The sequence below is a fragment of the Athene cunicularia genome (assembly GCF_003259725.1).
Source record: "Athene cunicularia isolate RWA chromosome 11 unlocalized genomic scaffold, athCun1 chr11_part1, whole genome shotgun sequence".
Lineage (NCBI taxonomy): Eukaryota > Metazoa > Chordata > Aves > Strigiformes > Strigidae > Athene > Athene cunicularia.
In genome coordinates this window covers 9,144,992-9,163,430 of record NW_020799113.1, presented here as the reverse complement: position 1 = coordinate 9,163,430, position 18,439 = coordinate 9,144,992, and the positions used below count along the sequence as shown (strand labels likewise).

The 18,439-nt window shown below is 35.8% G+C and overlaps 1 protein-coding gene across 2 annotated transcripts in view; it reads left to right on the top strand.

The window, feature by feature from the left end:
* The window catches only part of TDRD12 (tudor domain containing 12), a 39,507-nt gene that overhangs the window by 13,685 nt on the left and 7,383 nt on the right, over window positions 1-18,439 (top strand). For both annotated transcript variants that reach the window (XM_026856575.1, XM_026856576.1), the window contains exons 9-23: window positions 69-145; window positions 1,622-1,726; window positions 2,104-2,289; window positions 2,941-3,094; window positions 5,199-5,326; window positions 7,221-7,403; window positions 8,460-8,588; window positions 9,268-9,385; window positions 10,211-10,344; window positions 10,422-10,642; window positions 11,393-11,492; window positions 13,424-13,611; window positions 13,893-14,103; window positions 14,430-14,522; window positions 16,613-16,779. In XM_026856575.1, the coding sequence (XP_026712376.1) occupies window positions 69-145; window positions 1,622-1,726; window positions 2,104-2,289; window positions 2,941-3,094; window positions 5,199-5,326; window positions 7,221-7,403; window positions 8,460-8,588; window positions 9,268-9,385; window positions 10,211-10,344; window positions 10,422-10,642; window positions 11,393-11,492; window positions 13,424-13,611; window positions 13,893-14,103; window positions 14,430-14,522; window positions 16,613-16,779 (2,194 nt within the window). The remainder of the gene's footprint in view (window positions 1-68; window positions 146-1,621; window positions 1,727-2,103; window positions 2,290-2,940; window positions 3,095-5,198; window positions 5,327-7,220; window positions 7,404-8,459; window positions 8,589-9,267; window positions 9,386-10,210; window positions 10,345-10,421; window positions 10,643-11,392; window positions 11,493-13,423; window positions 13,612-13,892; window positions 14,104-14,429; window positions 14,523-16,612; window positions 16,780-18,439) is intronic.

Below are 18,439 nucleotides of genomic sequence, written 5' to 3'. Positions count from 1 at the left end.
AGAATACTGGCATTTTATGTGTTCAGATAATCAGAAATGTGTTTCTGCAATTTTTCTTACCTTTCTAGGTCTTCCTGTTTCCAGTTTCTTTCTTAAAGAGACATACCAAAGGTCATGTACACATCTCAGTGGAAGTACTGCATCTGTAAGTGTTTATATTTTGTATTAAATTGTCAAAGGTGAACAAAAACATACATAGGACAAATTAGGAATACTGTAGTCATCTAGCTTGTCCTTCTATATAACAGATCTGGGGTCTGCACTAATTATTTATATATTTTAAAAAGAACATTGTACTTCAGTTCCTTTTTTTAAATTGCAGAAAATTTTTTTAAAAATACTACAGTCCTTTAAAAGGTTGTGCCTCCTTTTGCACTCTTTTTCTATAGATGTATGAAGATGATAGCTGTCTACACTATGCAGTTTTCTGAACATATACAAATGTAAATTTCAATGTTTCCCTGAAAACAAAATAGACTTTACGCTGTACTGTGGTAAACATTGGAGTCTCATTTGTTGAGTCATCTAGCATTTTAAATGTCTAATCTGGCTTCTTGCTATTTTCTTTTTTTGCTTGCTGTTCTTTTCTGAAGCATTTTTCAAAAGGTCAGCACTCATTCTTGAGTATTAAATTGTGTACTGAATTCCACTGCTGGAGCTATTACAATGTCCATGAGAGGAAAGGAAAACAAACTGAAAGATTCTAGGCAAATAATCACTGTTGAGTGATTCTAGCCACTGCAACAAGACTCACTGCAGGCCAAAATTGAGCCAACCAGCAAAGTTGGTGGTGACTCTGTGAAACCATATTTTTAAAAGGGGAAAAAATATGCAGGAGAGGGAACAAAAAAACAGTGAGAAGCAGAGGCAAGGCCAAGCTCTGTGTACCTGAAGGGACTGCAGTCTGTGGAGGACCCACACTGGAGCAGAAGGAAGGAGTAAGAGAGAAACTGCCATGTTCTGACTGCAGGCCCTGCCTTGTGCTGCTCCTTGCCTCAGTGGTGTGGCTGTGTGTAACCTGCATTGATAAGGCAGAGGAGAGCAGCTTGGAGTGAAGTTGGAGCCTGGGAATGGGGGAGGAAAAGTGTTTTCCTGAAGTGTGTAAATGTTTGTTTCTTTTAGTTTCCCAGTAACCAAACCCAGTACTCATATATTGGCAACAAATTAACCTAACCTGAAGTTGAATCTGATTTGTCTGCATCAGTAATTGTTAGGTAACAACCCTGTCTCTATTTCAACCCATTAATCTTCTTGCTCACTCTCCCTGATTTTTTCTCCTCCGTGGAGAGAAAACCTGTCTTTCCCCCAGAAGGGGAGAGTGAGTGAGCAAGTGGCTCTGGGTGCTTGGCTATGAGCTGAAGTCAACCCACTACAGCAAATTTTACTAGTCATCTTTTTTTTGATTGTTACAGCTGAATGCTAGCTGTAAGGAGTGTTTAGGAGTGTTTTTCACCACCGGTCTGTGTAACTTAACAGCACGTATGAGTTATAATTAAAATGTATTGACAATTATTTTGGCTATTTCTTATCAAAATAACATTTTTTAAAAATACAATAAATGATTTTGAGTCTTAGGTAAGCTAAAACCCTTTTAAGTATTGCCTGTGTCATATGGTTTCAGAATTCTCAAAATCTTGGTGAAGAAAGAAACTTTGTCTTTCTTAGCAACAAAATCGAGCCATCATCAGTTCTGGAAACAGCACCACTTTTTGATAATCTGAAAAAGGTAATGCTAATGTAATACATTACATTAAATATCTTTATAAGGCTAGTATCATACCTCAACTTTGGATGCTAAATATTATAATCATACCTAATTTCGATTGAGGAGTGTCTAGGAGGTTATTTATGTGATTGAACAAGCAAAAGCTTCAGAGAGGTGCTGTAAGAATTGTGCACGTTTCTGGTGTATCAACCACTGCACCGTCACCTGGATTTGAATTTCAATACAGTAATATAACTCCTCCTCAGCTCAGAAAATTTTGTTCGTGTTGCATGTAAGGGTCTAAAGCTTTTGAATTGCTCAGTGTTGTGTTTCATCTTGTTTTGTTGGTTTTTAAGTACACAGTTTTCATGTGGAACTATTAATTTCTCTTTCTGCAGGAACTTACTCAGAAAAAACATTTAGGCCCTAACTTCGCAGAGTCATACTGTTGGCCACCAATAGCTCAAGGCTGTGATGTAGTTGCCATCTCGGATCACGGAAATGATCCGTTCTTATATATTCCACCGATTCTTACACTTTTGCAGTTGGGAAGTTGCTACAAAGCCTTGCCAAACATCAGTGGGGTATGTATATATTAGAGTAGTAACAGGTTTTCTGTTCTAATGTGCCGATGTAGAATAATGATCCAAAAGATAGCAGATGTTTAGAATGTGTTCATTTAATGGGATCTTAGTGTATCCTCATGATACAAGCTTTTTGCTTAGAGGCTTACGGAGATGGAATGCATCCATGTGGGAGTCGAACTTATGTATCAAGTAATATCTAACAAGTGGTTAGTATCATATCACTTTGATACATGATGAAGCTTTGTTTTTGCAGAGATAGAATGTAATTAAATTAAAATTTTTATTAGCTTTTAAATATTGTAATTAATTTTCTAACGTATCAGAATTACTAAGGTTGTAAGGCACCTCTGGAAATTTCTTATTACAACCCCAAGTAAGACAGTTTGCTCCCACTTCTGTAAATTTTTGGATCTTTTACTGTATATTGCTGCATATCCTTTTTGTCTCCAGGTAACCTGGTGTGTGGTTTCTTGGGGCTGTAACACCTGCATTTAGGAGGTGATACATTACTAATCTTCAGCTTTGAAGTACTTAAAGGCCTGTGTTGCAGATCTTGGTTTTGCTTTAAATGCTGAAATAGTAAAATTCTTAAGATTCTGAACTCTTTGTCTAATACTACAGTGTAAAATTTTGTATATTTGTATGTAGCCACTAGCTCTTATTTTGTGTCCTGGGTGGAAGAAGGCACAGCTTGTTTTTGAGCTACTACAAACATACGAGAGGTGCTGCAGGCAGCTTCATCCAATGTTGATAATACTTGGGCAGAAAAGAGAAGCAGCTTTAAGTGTGAAAATCCGAGAATGTAAGAATACTTTCTGTCTTCTTAATTATGCTTGAAAATGTGCACTGCCTTAATTGCAGGAGATTGTGAAGGAAGCAATTTATACTTCATTTTTGTTCTACAAAGTGATAATTTTATTTCTTTAATGCTATAACTGTAGTGATACATGAACCTTCAGTAGTGGTATTTAATGGTAAATGGTATGAAAGTTTTTTTTAATATCTGCATATTCAGCATCTTTTAATGTAAATTCCCTAACAGTTTTATTTTTGAGCCAAATTAGTGGTAGGGATTTGCTGAAGATCATGCTGAATTAGGATTAATTGTGGACTTTCTTGATTTAGAACTAGATTTTATAATAGGGGTGGTTTTGGTACACGAGCATCCATTGTTAGACGGAGGTACTGGGTCTGTTAGGGATGGAATTAATTCTCTTCACAGTCTGGTGGTGTGTTTCAGATTTGTAACTGGGAACAGTGTGGATAACACACCAGTGTTTTGGCTCTTGCTGAGCAACACTTACATGGCATCAAGAATTCTCTTTTCCCTGTCTGCTGCCCAGTGAATAGGCCAGGGGTGGGCGAGAAGCTGGGAGGGGACACAGCCTGGACAGCTGACTCAACCTGATCAAAGGGATACACAGTGCTGTGTAATATCATGCTCAACAATAAACACTTGAGGGATGGGGATGACCTGATAAGTGGCTGGGCATCTGTCTGCTTGTAGGATGTTGTTAGTGGTTGTCTTAGTGTAGCTTCTACCTCATCCCTCCTTCACTTTTCTTGACCCATGAGTTTTCTCACTTTGGCAGTTCCTGTTCTCTCCCATGTCCCACTGGTGGTGAAGGGAGTGAGTGAGCTTAGTTGCTGGCCACAGTCAGCCCACCACAGTAATGCATATGTTCTTAAAAAATATTTTTAATGAATATGTGTTTCAAGTACCTGATTTTTATTTTTTAAAATTGACAGATGTTTGGGGGACATGTCTGATGCTGCTTTACGGTTTATATACACTTAAAACAATTCTCTTAATTTAAAAAGAATATTGGAAAAGTGAAGGATTAAAAAGGAGGTAATAGTTCTCTGGAGACTATGTTGCATAAATGTCCTACGCTAAATTTTAGCTTGAAGCTTGGGTGTATGGGTTTTTTAAATTATGATTTCAAACTTGCCTATTGCAGTGATTTTATTATGATTTCAAACTTGCCTAAATTCTATTTATTATGATTTCAAACTTGCCTATTTATTATGATTTCAAACTTGCCTAAATTCTAAGTAATTTGTGCATTTAAATTCAGTACTGTGCAGGGGATACTCCATAGAGAAGTAGTATAAGAACTGTGGGGAGACTTGCCTCTACTTAAGTAAAACACTTAATTTTCCTTTTCTTCTTTGGGCTTTTTGTTAAGCCTTAATCGTTAACTGCATTTTTAAAAGTGACTTTTTGCTAAGGAAACATGAAATATGGATAAGTCTATGAAGGACTGTGTAAAACTTCCAGTGTCAACAGTTCGTATTACATCCATCATTCAAGTGTAAGAACCTGGTGGATGAAATCGGATATTCTGTGAGAACTCTTGGTATATTTGCACAGATTAAGATCATTGTGGTTTTATTTTCATACATATATACATACACACACATATATGTGTGTAGATATCTAAGCTACAATGTCTGCTTTATTCCGTTTTTTAAAACTGAACTTTTCTAAAGGCTGCTCTTGCATGTATTTAATTGTTTACCTTCTGTTTCTGAAGTTCTTATCTCTACTTCCATTAATTTATTGGAAAACAAAATGGCATCCTGCTTTTTGAACTTGTTCGCGTTCAGACTTTTCAGTCTTTCTTTCAAAAACGCAGTTTTACTCAGATCTTGATGACATGCAGAGATAGACAAACACAAGTAAACTAAAAATGACTCTTGACCAGAAGTCAGGAAATTGAGTTATTTTAAAGAAAACACCAAAAAAAACCCCAAACCACCCAAAATCAACAAACCCCCCATCTTAAAGATGATGCATCTGAACTGCAAATGTGGCCTTTTTAATAAACCGTGTCCTGTGATGTCTCATTAATATTCTTACCAGTTGTGAGCTAACGTTAACAATCTTTTCTTCCTACTTGTAGGTGAAGTAATTGTGACTACGCCATATAGCCTCCTGAGACTGTTTGAACATCACAGTTTATTATTTTGTAGACTTTGCCACCTTGTTCTTGATGAGGTTGAGGTACTGTTCTCTGATGCTGCTGAACAGGTAAATGGCTTTAATACATTCAGCTGGTAAAATGCTGTTCCAGTTGTGCACATCTCAAAAACAGTGGCACATACTGAAAAAAAACAACCTTCCTGAACCCTTGTGGGAGAGTTGAAAAGAAAACAGAGATTTAAAAAAATCACATCTGCGTACTTCTGGCAGACGGAAACACTGGAAAAATGGAGTTGTAATCTATTAAATCTGATTTCCCCTGCTTTTTTTTTTTTTAATCGGAGAGCTCTGTTTTGTCCTGTTTTACTCTACTGCTCCATTATGCTGCTTCCTTTGTGAATGTTTTCTCAAGGACTTGTATTTTTTTCAACTTCGTAGCAAAAGTTTCAGTGTAGGGATCTTTAATCAGCTTTAAAGACCTGAATCATCTGTCTGTGAGGAACCTCCTTTTCCCCCTTGCCAGTGCTTCAGTTCAAGAAGCAGCTTGATTGGTAAACTCCTCAGTCTCTGTAGAATGAAAGGCACAATGAATGATCATATAGTTAGGAAAACAATCATAAAAACTATCCTTGGGCCTTAATGTCAGTGCAGGCAAAAGGAGAAGCTGATCCCAACTCAGAGTATCTTGTAAGAACATCATTAAGTTTCATGTTGACAAGGATGTATATATGTTGTATCAGTTTTAAAATGATGATTTACAACTCAAGTTTTAGTAAATTCCATATTTTTTATTGCTGCTTTGAGGCTTCTTAGGACAGATGCTCTCTGTTAGTATTACAATGTGTTCCATCATCATCATGCAAAATATGCCCTACATATTCTTTCACTGTCATAGGGTTTTTTTTAAATCATTAACATTACCTGTTTAAATGTTGGTGATAAGACTAAAAGGCCATGTTTCTAACTATGAAAAGAAACATCTTAATGGAGATAGATTGCCTGAGTTGTTGTATGTGAAGCTCTTAAATGTACCTTTGTAGCACCAAATCTCAAGACATCAATTGGGTGAAATGTCATCCTTATCCAGTGGGGCATTCCTTCTTTCTGTTTAGGCTGTTCTTTCTGTTGTCTTCTTGTACTTCTTGAGACAGAGTGCAGGTATACTGTATACAGATTGTGGCAATACTGTGCATGTATCTGCTATTTTTGTAGGATCTTCTCAGCTTCTCAAAAGTATCAGTCTTTAATAGAAAAAAGAAGAGGTGCTATTTCAGATAGAAATGATCATTTGATAATGTTTGGATTATTGCAGCTCTTCTAAAGCATGTGTTACAGAAATGGTACGTTGTTAAAACACTGCTGCAATGGGCAACTTCAGTTTCAGGTTGAGAGAGATCTTAGAATTGTGGCAGAGCCCTAGCATACTTCTTAGTATGGTAGTGCTTTGCCAGAAATCCTGATGTCATTCCACAACTAGGCTGCTTGTTGCTTATGTAAGGTGATGTCATCAGGAGTATATTCATTCTGTCTTAGTGATTTTTAGGGTTTTTGTAACTGATTTTGTAGCACACACATCCCCTTTCTTCTTTTGGCAAATTAGTATATTGGGCAGGTTGGATTTATCTTCCACTTACCTCTTAATTTTTACTGACTGCCTGTGACCTCTTGGATCTGCTTTTGTCTAGGCTTAATATTTTTCAGATTTGAACAGATAGTTTTCCTGAGATTTCCATCCTTGGCAGAATCCTGCATTGTGATCCTGTGTGTGCACATGCTGTTCCTTCATGTTGTCCTGTCGCTTTCTTCTTTCTTCAGAGGTCGTTCAAATAATAGGATAAAAGTGTACAACCCAAATGCTTAATTTTAGGATGTGAAATGTGTGTTTTATTGTGATGGTGTTTTTGTGACTGGAAGAAGCTATGTGCTCAAACTGTACTTTTCACTGCTGTTACATACTCACTGGAATAGTTTAAGGGGATAGAAAAACTTTTTTTCTTTGTAGGTTTTTACTATATTAGATTGTTACAAGAAAGACATTAGTGAAGACTATTCAGTGCATCAGATCATTGCTGTTGGAGCCCGTTGGAATAAACATATAGCACGCTTGATAAAGGAGTTCATGAATGGTCCTTACATAGTGATAACAACTATAGAAGAAGCTTCCATCTATGGAAATGTGCAACAGGTAAAAATTTGGGGGTGATACCACTATTTGTTTACTAAGATATTTTGTTGTTTGTACTGATCAAGGTCGGTATACGTGGCTTCTGTTTATTTTAAGCAGGTAATGCTACAATCCTAACTCAAGACTGTTTATGTGCACCTCCTGTGTATAAACTGAGGTGACTCTGAAAATCTCTACAAGTTAGTCACTGGACAAGCTGAAGGTCTTTTAGCTTGTTTTGTAGGACTGAGGTGAAGTTATTCCCTTGAGTATTTCATTGTTGATGCAAATTAGTCTGAATTTCATGTGAAGTATTTGCAAATAGTGTAGTTTGTGATAATAATTTTATCAAAATGTTTTTGCAGTTGTTAATTGTGAGTGGCAGAACTATAAGGTAAGTTATTCCAAGACAGAGTTAGTAAAATACTTGTTTTACGGCTGTGTGCCACACAGTAGAGAACTTAATTTGACCTAAAGTTTCCAGAAAACTATGACATTTTCTTAGGTGTCTTCTCGTTTAATTTCCAGTCATTGTGGTGTAGCCCTTAAGACTAATACAAAATTTTGTTAAGTATGATCTGAGTTCTTTTGTGTCTCAAAATGTGATAATTTGGGGATTGAGAATGTTTGGAAACCTTTAAGACTAGACATTCTGAGCACGACATGAAACTGAAAAAAACACCAAAAAATGGTTTGGCAGGACTGAAAATGTCAGTGATTTGATGTTTTAGTTAAGAGTATTTTAGGTGGTGCCGAATGCTTTTGGAATGTGAAGCTATTTTAGTGGTACTTTAAAACGCCAAACTTTAAAAGACTGATAAATCTCCTGAATGAAGAATCTTAATGTAGAATTTTGATAATGTGATGGATTTTAATTATGTTTCTGGAAGCTGTCCTTTTGTGAGAGTTCTGTTTTCTGTAAGTTTAACAGAAGACCTACCACTTACTGGAGCGGTCATTTATATAGATTCTCTTTGGTATTACATAACAATGCTTAGTGCTTATTAAAAGGAAAAAAACATATAGTAAAATATGTATAGATTATATGAATTATCAGCTCTCTGTATGTACTTCTAGGTTGTGAGATCTTGCATGAACAGTGAGAGAATTTCCGTGTTACTCAAAATATTGGACTTTACCCACAATAATCTTCAGAAGGTGCTCATATTCACTAATACAGTAAATGAGGCAGAAATGATTCATAAGGTAAGAAAGTATTTAAATTTACATAGATAAGTGCTTTAATAATTGTTAAGGTATACAAACTAAAATATCTGGGCTTCTGACAATAAAGGAGGAGTGTGAATTTGGAAGTTAATTATTTCCTCTAAAAATAGTCCCAACCCCTCCCTTCTGCCAACTAGAAGAAAGCCTGACAGGAATGTCTGGCATAGAATGAATTCATTATTGAATTCTTAACCATGTTTTGTCTGTCAGGTTGAAACTTTGAGCTGAATCAAAACAACTTTTTTTCCAGTAAAAGCTGTCATTTTAAAAATTTTTATTACTTCCTTTAGTGTTTTTTCCTGAGAAACTGGTACATGAGCCTGCATGTGGTTAGATGATAGAATCCACTTAGAATCGAAAGGATGTCTTAATGGTGGGAAAAGCTTCAAAAGAAATTTGTACTTTCTTAAACATCTGTTTTATGTATTAATCCATAGGAATCTGAGCTTTATTATCTTTTTATACAGGAAATTAATAATCTCCATAGTGTCGTCTTTTTTTTTTTTTTATGTATGCAACCTAAATTTCATTAACTCTTTCCCTTGTCTCTCTTTACAGTAGCTAAGGTATGCTAGATACTAATAAGATACACTATTAGAGTTTATTAGAGAAGTTATTGCTGTGTTGCAAGAATGCATAACTTTGATTTGTCAACCAGGCACTGAAGAACAACTCAATATTTTCACTGAAATTACATAAAGAGAGCGAGTTTAATTTCAAGTATATCATAGAGCAGTGGACAAAAAAGTCTAATTCTGGCACTCATGTTGTATTAGGTGAGTATTTCCTTTTTGTCTCATTGTGATTGTCTCCATGGCAACTCATGTTCTACACTAAGTAGTTGCGCTAGGTTATCTCATAGCTTCTGCAGGATCAGTTCCCTATGAATTCTTTCTAGTTATCCCTTTACTTTGTAGTACTCTAGTATTTTTTTCTTGTTTTGGTTTTGTTGTTCCTGGGTCCCAGGATTAACTGCTGTGACAGAGAATCTTACTTATTAGAGTGGACATAAAGGAAGTTTTTTGATGCATTAATTAAAAGATTTACTAGCACTTCCTATGAATTTCCATGATTTCACAATTATCTCCTATTGGAGAATATATTCAGTTTGAAATAGGTTAGAAACTCTGAAGAACTATTGTAATTTTCCATGTGTTCTGGTGGAATTTTACTTCTCAAGTTGTTTGCAGTAGTAAAGATTCTTACCCAGTTCCAAACTTAATTTTTTCCATTGCATCTGTCAAAAGCAAGAAGATTGCCTTAGAATCTGTTCTGTAGGTTCACACAAGGTGTTAGGATTCCTCCATTACTTCAAGTGTTTTCTGTCTTACTCTTGTGAAGTACTTGGCTGTGAGCAATTCTGTTTATTCTGTGGCACTGATGTGAGAGATAGAATTATGCTAGAACGTGAAACGCTGTGTCTATTTGCTTATGAAATGTATTGACTGTAATGCCTTATGTAAGTAAATTGGGAGAAGACCCTTTTGTTGATTCTTAAGTCAATGGATGGGGAGAAGGAAACAACCATTGCTAATGTGATGTAAACATTTCACATGCTTGAAGTATTAGTTATCTGATATGTGTATAAAACATGTGCTTAGTTTTAACAGATGACTGCATGCAGTATTTGAGAATTACAGATGCAACTTGCGTGATACATTTTGGTTTTCCTTCTCCAAGAATCTTTGGTCAGCGTCTACGCAGCATGTCTGACAACTTCTGTAATGTGATAAAGGTTTGAGTAAATCTCACTACGTTTGATTAAGTAGTGAATAAATAAAAGCTTTTAAATACATGTTTATTTTTTTTTAGGATTCTTCTGTAGATCAGGAATATACAAAGGCAAGGTCAGTAATTCTACTAACAGAAAACAGTGAATGTCATGAACTTGGCATCCTGCATTATTTGCAGCACGCAGAAGCTGAAATTCCACCAGAACTGCATGATTTTACTGCTAAGATGCTAGAAGCTGAAGAAGATCAGAAGTTTTCAAGGCCACTGTGTGCCTACCTTAAAACATTTGGAATTTGCAAGTAAGGAAATTACAAGTTTGCTTGATACCCATACTGACACAGGAAGACATTATATGCACTGTATGATGAGTGCTTCTATTTCCTTGACAAATTTTCCTGTTGGATACTTTTATTCAAAACAGGTTTGGCTTTTTTTTTTTTTTTCCTATTGACTGTTGTATCTCTTTTGATCTTTTCAGGTACTTTTATGAAAACAAATATTAACCTATTTATGGATACTAATCCTACATAGTCTGACATGATATAATTCATTATAACTCCTATATGTACTTGAGTGAACTTTAAGCCATTGTTTTAATTAGCATTCTAACCATAATTGTACAAGCGCTTTACTCTCTCCTCTGTTGTCTTCTGTCCCTCCACAGTGGGTAAGTAGATGATGATTTCTCTGAGCTGTGTGTAACTGGAGTGTAAGTAACTTCCTCTTCCTTGAAGGAAGAAGCTAAAATGTTCTCAGGTATGACTTCTAGTGCAAATAACTGTTGTTGCAAGTAACAAAAATTGCAATGTTAGTGTTTATTTTACTCTCAAACAAATTTTCTGGTGTTGTTTTTTTTTCTGTTGTGCAAATTTTTCCACTGAGAGCTTTCTGGCTGTTTCTGTCTAACCCCCAGTCGTTGTTGTTTGAGACAGAAACTGAATAGAGGGCTGATGAAATTTTAGTGTTTAAATTGGTTGTAAGTCACATTAAAACAGCTTACAACTGAAAACAAAGGGCTTTTTTTCTAAAACTGTTTCTTTAATATGTAGGAATAGAACAGTATGCCCAGATCGTCATCAAATTAATTTACAAATAGACGTGCCCCAGAACATACCAGATAAAATTAAACAAACACCTGGATATGTGACAGTAAGTTACTTTATTTTTCTTGGATTTTGGTACCAAGAAGACAGGTCTCAAGTAGATACTTAGCATATTACTTAATATAATACAGAAAATAGTATTACTGTAGTATGTATAATATATCTCTTTGATATGTGTTATTTTTTAGCTTATTTCCTCTCTCCCTTGCATGAGTAAGTATGCCAAATTTTTCCCTTAATCTTTTAGCTTGAATTGAAATTGTTCTGCAAGTGATTATGAGTTTACCTCAGATTTTCTTCTGCATTGAAAATTCCTATTCTGTGGGAAGAGGGCTTGTGTTCTGTTTATTCCTTCTCTCTATAAATTGAGACCATATACCAACATTAACAAAGATTAAAGTTTCTATAAATTATATTTATTGTAGAGGAAATGCAATTAATCTTAGTGAACAGAAGTTAAAGTGGAAGATAATGCATGTTTTGTTGGAAATAAGAATAATTTTTTTTTTTATCATGCTGACATGTTCATACAGACTTGCTGAAAAATGACAGTTTTTTCATTTGCAGTATCCACAGAAAATGGGATAACTGCTCCATCTAGAAGGGAAGAGCTGTATTTCCTCCTAAGACATCAACACTTTTTGAAAACTGTTTTGATAGAGTGCTGTTCTAATTGGACTTTAATAGTTTCACAGTCATGAAACCTTCATGATTATTGGGTTGCCTTTTCTATGGTGGTTCTTCACATACCAGTAACAGTTTGTATATTCACCTCCTTCACCTGGCTTTTCAGCCCCTTCTCTACTGGAGTGTTGTACAGTCTCTCTCATCTTCTTGTGGGGTGATGATTGCTGAGAGTAAGTGTGTAGACATTGGTGCTTCCTTCCAAAGTTAGCAATTGCTCTAAGAAGTGACGGATGCCTTCTGTTTGGATGAACTGCTTCTGCCTTCTTCCTGTCCTGTCTGTTGCAGAATTCAGGTGCCTTCAGGTCATGCAGTTAGTGGGTGTTATCCATTCCTGAAAGTCACAGGTTGTGAGAAAAAGGAGAACTGGGTGGATTCTTTGGTCACTCCATTTCTGCCTAATAAATAAGGCTTTGTTGGTAGATATGAGTTCAAACCCTTTGACAACCTATGTATATCTAATTTTAGTGCCTAAGACCGGGACAGATTTCATGACACTCTGATTAGAAACTTGCACTTGCCTGTGGTTCGCTCAAGACAGCAGTTGTGGCCTCTTCCATTTCCTCATGTAATTTTACTTCTGCTGACTGCAGAGCCTGGGTGTCTTACATAACCAGTGATAACCAACTTGTATTGACTTTCTTTTTTGTTTGGAACCCAGTGTAATATTTCCTTCCGTTAAGAACCTCAAGTCGTGTTGTGCTTTCTTAGGATTTTTCTTAAATGGAAATTACCTTTCTGGTCCTCTTACTATCCTATCTGGCCTCCTGTGCTCAGCTGTGTGTTAGTCCTTCTGGTTGGCATGACTCTTCAGATGGAACGCACCCAGCATTTTATGCATTGGTGTTGATAGTTGTATATTCATATTTTTTAATTCAGGTAATTTCAGTGCAAAAGGAGTGGAGGCCTCATGCTTCCCTGGTCCTTCTAAAATTCACTGTAAGGCTAGAGAACACTTACGGTTAAGCTTGAATGGTGTGGAATGCCTTAAGTGTACTTAGGAGCTTGCAGGTAATAGTATAGTTCACTGGGGTTCATTTAAGTAGAATAGCACCAACTTAACAGTTCATGCTCTATAAATTTCTGTCCACTGTTGCTTGGAATATAGGCAACTAGCATTATTCTTGATCCTATGAATAATTATAATTACAACTCATCTTCTGAAAGGTGTGTATGCAGCAGCTCCCTGTTACCACTTGAGGTTGGAAAGAGGTAGATCATCTTGAATACAAAAGCATAGATTTCATTACCTTAAGAAATCGTCCAGTCTTCTAATGTATTTTATGCTTTCAGATACTGCCTCTTCACATTGTAAATGCAACAAACTACTTTGGTCGGATAGTAGACAAACAAGAGGACCAATATACAAATCTTGCTGAAGAAATTAATGAGTATTTTAAGAAACCTGGTAATAAAATTTCTGTTAAAAATGTGGAGAAGCTTGCCTTTTATGGATTATGTGAAAAAACACTTTTTCACAGGTAAAAATGTTGTCTTTTAAAATTATTTACGTGCACTTTTTTATACAAAGTAATTTAAACCGTCACTGTTAAAGTCAACCTACCCCCAAAACCAGCCAAAAATCAATTATTCATTCTTTTAAAAGTTATCACATACTCTTTAAGTTACCAAATGGAAAACAGAATGACTACCCACAGAGAGATTTTGCTATGACAATAACATTTTTTAAACAGATTTTAAAACTTTTTTCAACTCACTGTATGAAGAAAAATAATTCTATTTTCTCTCCTACTGTATAAAGGGTTCAGGTGGTAGAGATTTTCCCAAAAGAGGAGGAAAATTTATTCTTTAATGTTAAAATTAAATATATAGATGAAGGAAGAACAAGTCAAGTTCAGAGCTATCACCTGCTTCAGTTGCCTGCAAGGTTTCAGTGTCTACCACCTCAAGCTGTGGAATTCATAGTCTGTAAAGTGAAACCCATTGATAATGAAATTGAATGGAACCCAAAGGTAATATTCATCAGAGTTTACATGGTATTTCAGTTATGTTCTTTAATTTCTCTGTGTGTTACTTGCTACAGGAAAATAGTTGTGAACTGCAAAAATAGTTATCAAATTTCATTGCTTATTAGTATTACCAGATTCTAAGAAGTCAGTTTTCTTTGTTTCTTTTCCTACAAACCAGTGAAGTGAGACTTCCGCATGATTTAAACGGCTTCTTCCAGAATAAGTTACCACTGCTTTTGAATCTGTGGGGAGTAACAGGGGAAGGGTAGCTTCTGTAAATTGTCCTGTTGATATCCATCTCAAATGCAGTGAAAATCTGTTTTTCCTAGGTAACCAGTTACATTTGTCACAAAATTAAAGGAAAACTACATGAAGCAAAAATAGTACATACCTTGGGAAATACAGCTTGGGTTGACCCAATGGTAGGTACAGAATTGTAGCATTACAAGATACTTATATCTAAACTCCTTTATAACAAGAGCACTCATTCTTCTCTTTCCTTCTATCCATTCATACTTTAGTTTTATTCTACGTGGTATTCACATAGTCGTGCTGGTTAACTTACTGTGATGGTATCTGAGCACTGGAGCAGGTTGCTCAGAGGTTGAGAGTCTCCATCCTTGGAGATAGTCAGAAGCCATCAGGACCTGGTCCTGGGCAGCTGACTCTAGGTGCCCCTGCTCGAGTAGGGGGGGGTTGAATGAGATGACCTGCCAGAGGTCTCTTCCAACCTCAGTGGTTCTGTGATAAATATGTATGCTTGTATATAGATGGAATTACATGATTGAGTAAAACTTGAACTTTAAATCTGGAGAGCTGAATATGCACCAGCCACAGAGCACCAATTTATAAATATTATCCTGACTATTTCACAAAGTATGTTTTGGAAGTACTAGTTTTTAGGGGTTTGTATTATAAAATCAATTCTATATTGTCACATGTTGATCTGAAAGAATAAAACTTTGCTCCAAGATTCTTTATATCTAAGACCTCTTATACTAATTTATTCTTGTTTACATTTCTAAGTCTTGTCTTTCATTGTTCTTGCACTAGTTTAAGTTTTAGTATAAATTTTTCTGCAAGTTAAAAAACACTTTTGAGGTTTTTTTCCATAGTCGGTTTGATTGGAGTAGGAAGAATAGGTGTTCTTGTTGGGTTTTATTACAATTTTACTTACACTGACATCTGGAAGACTACTTGGTCTTGTGGAGCAATAATATGTAGTGTTGTAAGTTTGGGGTTTTTTTAAGCTAAATTTGTTTCTGCCAGTGTTCCAAAGAGGACTTATAATCGTAAATTGGATATAAAGGCTGACCTTTCAGATACTAAGGTTTTGTTTTTACATCTTGTTCTCATTGCAGTAATCTCAGACATGTTGAAATTGCTTTAATTATTGATTTTCTAAGTTGACTTTTTAGATTTCCCTGAAATAAAATGTTACAGTCAGGGTCATGTTTGGATTGTTCTTTTGTCAGTTCCTTGGCCTTGTAAGAAGGGCAGTACTGGCCTTGACTCAAGTATTCCTGTTGGTGATTCTGACTGGAAGGTGATGGCTAGGGAGAAGTTAGGGAGTATGTCATCCATGTGATGGTGTTTTCTCTGAGTATTCTCCTGTTCTTCCAAAACTTTGTAGATAGGAGATTGCCTCAGGGCTGTGTTTTACTTGAAAGGAGTTTTCTTGAAAGGTAGGAATCTTTTCTGACAGTTACATCAGAATAAATCAAGTGCCTTTTAAGCCTTTACTAATGGCACGAACAAGCTAGTTGCATTTTTATGACATCTGTTGAGAAGTAATTTCACTTTATAAGCAAGGAGTTGTGTAAAAAATTGTTAGCAAAAGTAGCTCACAACTTCAGGGAATTTTTAATTATTTATGGTCTGGACAAGTTAATCAGAAGGGCTTTCCTATATCTCAGGATCATGATGTGCATCTTGTGGCTGCTTGGTCCTGCCAAGGAGTACAGTGAGACATTCCTGTGCCTTGGAATGTATCATGGTATGTTTTCCATCTGACCATTCAGTCAGATGAAAAATACAGTGGAAAAAGAAAATTATATGGAAGTAATTCTGTTGAGTAGCTTCCTTTCCTGTATGGTGTGTATCAACTCTTCTCCGATTTCTACGCTTTCTGTTTTGTTTAGGGCTTTTCTTACTGTGTCTCCCCAGCAGTTTTATTGTTATTTGGGTCTAGAAGTTACTCTGAATGTGTGGTGTGTATTTTGACTGTCATTCATGTTTATCAGGGCTAGGACTATTTCCTTCATTGCCATCTTGGTTCTGTTAGATGGGACTAGTTACTAGTTATTTGAACCATTATCACAATGGAAAAGATAGTGATACTTTGAAAACAATTAAACATGGATAGGTTACTGTTTGAAAATCATAAGAAAATAATTGCTTACAGATGGAAATAAATGGTGGTATGTTTAAAGATTTCTTAAAGAACAGCTTAGAGTTGGAGAGAGACCACTTATGAACTATGATGTCCATTTAGTGTGTTTTGTAATTCAAGGTCCGGCTTACCAGGCTTTCAGGTTTCAAGATGTCGGTCAATGAATACAACGTTCGATCTGAGATTTTGTCTACGGGTCTGGGAACTGACAACCCAGAACATATAACACAACTTCAGCTGTGCATACACAGTAAAGTATTAGATCATACAAAGAACTTGAAGCCTTTGTAAGTGTTTACAAATCTTTTTTTCAGCATATTCTTTACTACAAAAAAAATTTCTATTACAGGATAATTTAATAACATTACTGAATGTGATTTTTTTGTTTAAATATAGTCAGTAGCATTTGTGATATGTCTGCTTTCCTTTAACTATTCTTGAGCCACATAACCATTACAGAAAGAAAAATACCAAGTCTAGAAAGAAACTATTATTTGATGTAGATAGTCAAGTATATGATGAAAATATGGAGACTGAATGCAAATTTTTACCTTTTGTTATGATCAGTGGCTTTTTTCAATGCTTACAAGTCAGTGCAGTAGAGCATATTGTTGGTGTTTGTACAGTTGCAGAGTTCAAACTGGAAAATGTAAACAGTTTACTTTTAAAGGATTAGGGCCATACATTTCATTAATATGGCTTCATGATGGTTTTTGCAGTAACAGCACTGCACATTTTTTTTCCTTGCCTTGTAAACTTTTAGAACTGAGTAAATACTGTATGTGGTGGAAGCGCACATCTTGTTGTGGTTTATACCAGATCCTAGGACTCTTGATTTAATCAAGGCTTATGAGCAAGACATCTGTAGCTCTTCTGTTCTGGCCTCTGTGTGGCACCTTGTCCAGGAGTTTTTTTAGCCACATACTCTTCAGTTTGGAGAGCCATCATTGAAAATTTAATTTAAATGCCAACTTTAATTTAAATGTCTGACCAACCAAGGGTTTAATATTTACAAGAAGAGAGAAATCTCAAATGTTTTCTTCCTGAGAGTAAATACTGCTTCATAAGCAAAAAAAGATCCCTGGAATACCAACATGGGCACTGTATGTGTTGTCTCATGATTGGGCAGGTTAAGGTGGCTGTTTCTTTGACTTAGCTAGTCAACAAGATGAGGAAGCCTAACCTCCTTCATAGTTCATTTCTATCTTAGATTGAGATTCCTGTATTTCTGTCTAGAACTGTAGTGGAGTTTAATCTTAACCAAAGAATTTGTTTTTTCCCGTATTATCTTCAACCTTAGAAATCAGTATTTGAGAACAGTGTTGATGCTTGGAAGGGATTTTTTTTTCAGGTTTTATTCCTTACAGAGAACACTCAGGGTCTGAGGCTTCTGCTGTCTCAAGCACAACCTTTTTTAATTTATTTCTTCTTTCACACTATTAATGAACAGGAAGTTTGGTAACCTGCTAATGCTCACCAGAGCATTCAGTGCCACAGACCAGACAGCTTTATTGTGGTCCTGTGTGCAATGGTTCCATCTCAAGTAGCTGTAATGCAACTGCTTGGATTACTTCTTGCAGATTCTCTAAGCCTAATACTTACTCTTCTGAATCTTTCAACTGTCTGCAGTCTATCTTATTGAGTTAAATAAAGGGGACTTAAAGGGCTCCTGTAATGTGAGTTGACTGACTTCATTTGTGGTTTTTTGCAGGAGTGTTTTCTCCCTGTTGCAGGATATGTTTAGTTACATGTTGTTTATGCAGATTTCAGATGCTGGACTGCAGATTTAAATTTTACAAAATAAATTTATACTTAGTATGTGGCACATCACTTTGCTTCCCCCTTAATCTGTGCTAGTTTGACAAGCATTCTGTTTTACTCCATTTTTTGTCTAGGATTTGTGTGAGAGATTAATGTTACTTATTACCTTTGGTCCTTCATGGCTAT